The following is a 7,568-nucleotide window of genomic DNA, read 5'->3' as shown; positions in this document are numbered from 1 at the left end:
AACTATTTGGGGTTTTAACAGCACAGAAGCACCAGTTTAGGTCAATTTTTTTTCGTATTTTCCTTGTAACTAAGCCCATATTATTTTAGTCAAGGTGCTTCTGGTTCAAAACACAAAGCACTGGTTCTCCACTTAACCTCCACTACCACTGAGACATCTAGGAGAGAAGCAGCTCCTCAGTTCAACCCCAAGGCTTCCAGTTCACATAAACCACTCTGGCTCTTACCCTCTGGCATCACTAGGTCTCACAGGCTGTATCCAAGCAATGCCGTCACACAATCCCACGCCAGCCAACACTACCACTGGCTTTAAGAGGTAAACTGACATGTTTTAGAGCAGATGTGAACAGTACTTTCCTTGGCAAGCGTACCTATGCCAAATTCAAGCTTAAGAACAAGGTTTTTCCTTCCTTGCAATTAGTGCAAGTGTTAATTACCAGCTTATTTGAACAGCAGATATAAAAACAAAGTCAAATAGAGCGTTAGGCATTTCAGCTTCCCATCAGCTGCTTTAACAAGCTCACATATAATCATCACACATTTGAAAAAGAGAGGGAAGATAAAGCTTAAGAAACTTCCATATGCATTAGCACTGCTTTTGCTCAGTCAGTCAGAAATTTGCAATAATAATAATAATAAAAGCACGTTCACTCACCCATTTTGTGAACAGCATTTCTTATAGACACAGAAGGCTACCAGGAGCACCACAACTGCCACAGCCCCTTTAGGAAGAATTTAAAGAAGGCTTAGAGTGATAAAGATCATCTGTAGCTCACAAACAGCCACAAAAATTTTTTGCAAAAATGGCACTGTCTTCATCTACAGTCCTATACACCCCCCCAGAAAACAACCCTTAAAATTTGCATGGCTTATTTCACAAATATGTTTTTGATGCTTTACTCAAAATCCTTCAAGATAGTTCAGCGCAGGAACAGTGACCGGCAAGACCCCACCAGTTCAGCAGCAGGGCAGCAGACACGTCAACATTCGACCGTTACTTTCTGACAGGAACTTTCCAAGACAATGGTAGGTTTGCACAACTGGGTTAACACATGCAAGGACAGAAGAGGGACTGAGCACTTCTGTTCACTGGCATGGTTATTTATCCACACTTCCAGTAAACTCAAGCTCTGAGGAGTTTATAAAAATTGACTAAAGGTGTGGAATACGCCCTTTGAAACCTGATGCCTCACCTAAATACACCTTTCACATGAAATTCACCTATAATTGCTAAGCAATCTTAACTTCCTGTGAACTATGCAGCTTTAGGAGTAGACAAGCATTTTTAAAATAACCAAAACTCTAAAATCCTGTTATATTACTGCAGTCACAGGTGACAACCAGAATATCAGTCCCACATAAAAGAGACAATCCCCATCACATCCTGTTCAGGTTTTATAAGACACTTACCAACGATGATGACCGTCAGATACACACCTAAGAACAGAGGGAATCAGTATCATGAGAGGAACACATGCCCTTCTTATTCAAACACTATTACAAATATATTCAAAGTTATTGCAAATAGATCTAGCTCTTCTGTCAGAATCCTGCAGCAGGTCAGTTTCTATCACATTTAATTAACTTGAAAAAAAAAATCCCCATTTTTAAATGGATTTTACCAAATCCTATTTTTCTTATGTCAAAATAAAGAAGGAAGTTTGCATTAAATTATTTTTCCTGAATACAAAAGAACATCCCCAAGAAATTAATGCAGTTCATACTAACTTAACTGGCAAGTTGGCACTCCAGGATTCCACTGGTTTTCTCCAATATACTGGATACGAGCTTCGCCATGTAAGGTGTAGCCTGGATCACACTCAATCACAATGAAATCCCCGACAAAATAATGGAAAGGTTTTTCTCCATCAATTACTCTCCCATTACTTATGACTGGCGTGAATCCAGAACTTACAGACCCACCTGCATGTGAAGGGAGGGGTAAAGAAAAAGGCAGATAAAGCCCAAGAACAGAGTTGGGGTACGTAAAGCAGATGCAAGAATTTGCCCTGAAAAACTCCCTACATTTCGGTAAATATCAGAAGCTCAGTCAATCCTTAAGCCATTTTATATGCAAAGGCTTCCAGCTGCCCAGAGGCTGCAGAGCCTTCTGGTGGACATGCTTCAGACACAAAGGAAATGCACATCTGGGCTGCATCAGGACAAACAGATGCATGGAAGGACAGATCACCTCTGCTCACACTGTAACAAGTGATGGGTGCAAAGGGAGGCGAGAATAAAGTCTGCTCGAGGGAAAGTATCTTCAGAAAACACTCCAGAATAGCTCTTTCCCACTGGCTGTTGAGTTTACCCACTGCCATAAGCAAAACTAAGACTGAACAAGGACTCCAGCCCGGCCAAAAACTCTCCTCAGTTGCTGCAACTCCAACCCGTGACACTCCCAACCCTACAAACATAACCTGTTGGTGCCCTGAATCTCAGGGTCTGCACATTACAACATCAGACGTTTGGAACATGTCCCTCTGCCCTCGATTTTACCAATTCTGAGTTTTACTCACATGCACAGTTTTGTAAAGAACTCCATATATTGTGTCCTTGACAAGTTACTGTCATCTCTTCAGTGCCATCAGGAAAAGCACAGTGAACATTGCACTTTATCTGAACAGATTCTCCTCCTTCATACACAGATTTCGCTGGAATCACTACTCCATGTTTGATCTTTGGGGCACCACATACGTCTTCGGCAACTAACACATGAATTTAAAAATAACTTCAGTGATAATACACTTTAAACATTTTGTAATTCATTAACTCACTCCACAAATATACATTGCCTTTGTAGGAGAAATATAGGTCAGCATATCTGGATAGTTTAACACAATTTTAAGTATAAATGTTTCCTTTAGAAGACTTCAAAGAAACGTCACTGTAGGTATTCACTAAAGTAACAGGATAGTATGATGAGGTAGCTAAGAAATTCATATTGGTTGGTTTATTGGTTATGTAAGCTCTAGAGCCATTTCCAGGTGCCTCATCAGACTCGTTCATTATGAACACCCAAACGGATTCTTTGCAGAAGCGGTTCTCATTCTTGGGAGCTCACTAGAGTATGCACATAAAAAATTCTCTCACTGGGCTTGACAACAACGTTCCCCCTCCCTTTAGCACAAAGAGGAAGGAGAAAGGGTACAGAAAGACCTCTGCAATGTCCCCAGCCCTGCAAATTAGTCCTGACTTAATCTGCCTGATCAAAAAACCCAACAACATACTGCACACCATCCAAGATGCCTCTAAGAGCTGAAAAGCTGCATAAGAGAACACACACGTAACGATTTTGATTGCTCCAGCAGGACACTAGAGGTTTCCTCATTGTGCATACTCCTCATTCTTTCTATCAGACCTCAGAAACACATCTTTTCGTCTGTATTTACACATTAAATCACTAGAACAAACACCGCGAGGCTATTACACTGCGGTAGCATCACAGTATATCCATGCCACAACTTCTACGCTCATGTCTGTAACTCAACTCACTCTCATCCAAAACCACTGTGGAGTTAAGTCACTCAGACACCTAAAATAGCTGCCCACAGATGAGGCTCCACGTCAGCTTCCTGAGCTTGTTTTCCAACGACAGTGTTACGAGTCATAAATTTCAGCTGTGGCAGACTTGCAACATTCTCAACACACAAGAGAAGGTAGATTCTTATTTAAAGGCTTACTTTTTTCACAAGTTGGTTTTGGAGACCAGGCACCATTCTCTCCGCAAGTAATTACCTCTGGTCCGATCAGGACGTAGCCTGGATCACACTCAAACATGACTGTGTCCATATAGCCATAGGAAGATCCAAATCCACCTTTTTTTTTCCCATTTTGAACTTTCGGGTTATCACATTTGACCACTGAAATAGGTTAAGGAAAAACAGCTCTGAAGCATTTGTTAACAGTACCTTTGCAACAGACACAACATCCTTTTGCCGCTTCTAAGTTTCCTTATCTAATTTCTGGAACTGTTTTGGAGGGGCTTTGTCAAAAGGTTATTCTTTTGAAGGTGGAGGGGGCTCTTGCTTGAAGCTATTGAGCTGTAATGGTACAGTCAAGGAAGGAATTGGAATAATTGACATAATCACATTCCACTTCCAAAAGACAAACTCCCGTACAGTGGCAGAATTTCAAAGAACAAAGGGATATTGATTAGGGTTCAGGTATCCACATGCAAGTATCTGCCATTTCTCCCTACGCTGGCAAAGCAAGACTTTCTGCTTTATGGGCTTTGCATTTATTCCTGCACTTGCATAGCAGCGGTGTTGAGAAAAGGAGTTCTTCCTTACCTTTTCACTATTCATAACCTAGCTTCCACATTCCTGGTCTTTACACAATTTTTCTTCAGCTACCCAGGCCTTATGGTCTCTCACTTCTTTTTCAAGTTTTAACTTAAATTTTAGTCAGTTTTCAGTGTCATAATCAATCAATACCAATAATGCAGGCGATGTGACCTCCACTGAACACTACACCACACTTAGCGCCAGAGGTTCTGTTTCTTCTTGTCTATAGGGAAGACCTTTCCCCCCAGCCCATCCCTTCCAAAAAAAGGGACAGATACTGAAGTTCTGGGGTCACACAGGCTATAATAAAGTAGTATATTGAAAAACAACCTCTACACTGTGGAGGCGGCCCACTCCAAACTCCATTTGACTGTTCATCGTACATGCAGAAAAGAGTGGCTGAGCCAACCAGCGAGAAAGGATCCACGCCTTTCGGAGCATCATCACACGTGTAGGTCACTGATGTTCCATAAACATAGTTATCTGCTTCGGTGTAGCGGCCGTTGGCTATGCTGGGGGGCGGTTCACAGGGAATTCCTAGCAATAAATCACACAAATTAGTCTGGGCACAGACTCATCCCAAAATTTAGAATTTTGCCATTACCTTGTTCACCTCAGAAATAGCGAGCCTTGGTTTTCAAGTAATTTCATTTAAAATCTGACATACAGCTATTTCTAAGACAAACTACAGTTATAATCGAGTTACCGATGGCCATTTATCACAGGGAGTCTCAACTTCAAGAAGAAGCTGACTTTAACCAATATGAGCTAATTACCAGAATAACTGGTAGTTTTCATAGTCATTCCTCCGGCACACCCCCAGAAGTTCCACAAAAGCAAAATCACTCCCATTTTACCATCATTTCTTATACTGTCTAGTACATGGCACAGCTGGTTTTAAATGAAATACCACCATCTGAATGTAAGCTTAAACCCAGTAGTAATGTACTTACTTTCACAGAGAGGAAGATGTCCATTCCAGTCAACACCTTTATCCTTAATTACACAGGAAATTTCATCAATTCCACGTAATCTGAATCTAGACAGGTAAAAAATTTTAGAGGTGGTACTTAAATCTCTCATTTCTCCAACAAACAGACAGAGACTCTGTTCACATCGTTCTGTTTTGTGACTATGGGGACATGACATACCAAGTTTTTGTTGTCGTGTGAATGATATCTTTTTTAGTCTGCTAACAGTTTCAACTTCGAAAACACAACAGAAGCAAATGAGTCATCCATAAAGGAATTGATGGAAGCCTCACCATTTTAAGATGTGTACCCTCTAATACTACTGCCCTGAAGTTACAAATACACAGAAAGAAGCTTTACAAAGGAAAGGGAGGAAAAACCCTTGTAAGAGGTTAGTGCTTTTGACATCATTTGCTGTATACAGACAGGTGGGCCATTATTCAGTGAAATAATGAAGGGTGATGAAGATATATATTTATTCCCTCTGCCACAGGAGCCTTAAAAGAAGTCATTAGAGGGAACACTCTGGTTGTCCCTCTGCATAATCTCACTAAAAAGCTTAAGCCTCAGTTGATGGAAGCAGCAAGTAAATCCAGGGAATCAAATCAAATTTAACTGTCGTTTCATTTGCTCCAGGTACACTTCAGGAGACATTTCAAGTCAGAACTGGAATGGAACCTACATAAAAGGAGTTTGGGTTTGGTTCAAATCTGATCTAGAGAACAAAAAAAAAAAATTAAAATAATTCATTACCTTCACCAAAATACTTACCCTTTTTCACAAGAAAAAGTAGCTTTTGAACCAAATGAAAGATCCGTCACATTAATATAACCATGTTCTAAATGTCCTGGATGGATACATTTTCTCTCTAGGGTGAGAGGAAAAAAAATAAATGAAAAATCTACATCTTCCTAGTCATACAGAAACACTGTCTTTGGCATACACTGCTCTTACCGGCATTAGCACTTTTCAAGCTTTGTTTAAAATATTACACAATACTAATTCTCACTTGAAAAACAACTAAAATTGTTAAATATCAAAGGAAAAAAACCAAAAGAGTTCACACACCCATTACCTGTACAAAACTGCTCTATGGGTGACCACTCTAAGTCTTCACCACATGTACGAACTGATGATATTCCGTGGATCCTCTTATACCCCGGACGGCAGATGTATGACACCGTGGTCCCGACAGCAAAGTTCTTCTTTGTGCTGAAACTCTCCTCAAGCTCTGCATAATGCAGCCTCTCGGGAAGCGTACACATATCTGTCAGAGTATGAGGAAGGAAAAGCAAGACACGATCTTGTCAATGAGAAAAGAGGCACACTGAGGCGTAACGGCATAGAAGCCAGGCTAATCCATCAGTAAATCCAACGGGACATTCTTAAGGGGCAGAGGTATCTGCATATGTAACTAGGTTTCAGTTTTTTAATTTATAGCTAAATTGCATCCAATGTCCAACTCTACACTAGTATGGGTCAGTCACCCTTTTATTTTCTCAAGCTCTTCGTTAGCATCCTACACAGACAGCACACTTCCTCACTGTTAGTATATTTTGCCCGTTTGCCATATCCTTGTGGTTAAATACAGGACTTCAATCACTCTATACGCATCTGCAGTAAAATGTCTGTTTAGTTTGCTACAGGAAAAAACCCAAACAAACCAGGCACACTCCCGAAGTTCATTTCCTTTCCCAAGACAAAAGGCCAGGCACATCACAAAGGGGAGTTTAAAACCAGCCACACAATCCAACAGGGACCCACAGGCCCGGGGACATTCCGAGGTGCAGTTAGTGCTGAAGATCTGAGACTCCTCCACGACAGAGGACTCGGAAAAAACGCACCTGAGACAACGCAACCCAGATGCAAAAGTCAGATTCGACCCCTCTCTGCAATTGCCCACGGCAGAGGCCACCACCGCTGACGGTACCTGTTCACTTCCTTTCCAATCTATTCACCGCCTAAGAGACTTACCAAACCCCGAAAGAAATTTAACCCCCAACCCAGGGTCCGAACCAGCACCCGGCAGCACCAAACCAACACTCCTACGTTTGCGACACGAGCTTTCTGTCACCTTTTTGCCCCAAATCCCACAGAAAGCGCCTGGAAAGGTCGCGGTTTCCACCACCGCTAAGTCGTCTCTTCCTCCCTCCCCAGCGCCTCCCCGAGCAGCCCAGAAGGCCCCGGAGCCCCCGCTCAGCCCCGCGGCACCGGAGAAGCGAAGGACGAGCCCTCTCCCTGCCCCGGTCGCTCGCAGGGACGGGAGGCCGCAGGCACGCGGCGTGGCCCCCCCAAGTCCCTCAGCTCGCGCC

General features: G+C 42.2%; 1 protein-coding gene across 1 annotated transcript; it reads right to left on the bottom strand.

The window, feature by feature from the left end:
* Window positions 1-1,409: 1,409 nt before the first annotated feature.
* Window positions 1,410-7,100, bottom strand: LOC104509051 (membrane cofactor protein-like; the record flags this gene model as incomplete). The annotated part of the gene is made up of 9 exons (XM_010150867.1): window positions 1,410-1,436; window positions 1,728-1,922; window positions 2,519-2,707; window positions 3,683-3,862; window positions 4,616-4,822; window positions 5,239-5,324; window positions 6,028-6,124; window positions 6,332-6,559; window positions 7,021-7,100. Coding segments are annotated over 9 exons (1,289 nt in total), but the record flags the coding sequence as incomplete, so codon positions are not given.
* Window positions 7,101-7,568: the final 468 nt, after the last annotated feature.

Source organism: Eurypyga helias, unplaced genomic scaffold (assembly GCF_000690775.1).
Source record: "Eurypyga helias isolate BGI_N326 unplaced genomic scaffold, ASM69077v1 scaffold34, whole genome shotgun sequence".
NCBI classification, from domain to species: Eukaryota; Metazoa; Chordata; class Aves; order Eurypygiformes; family Eurypygidae; genus Eurypyga; species Eurypyga helias.
Note: the sequence above shows the minus strand (reverse complement) of the source record. Positions and strands in the feature narration are given on the sequence as shown.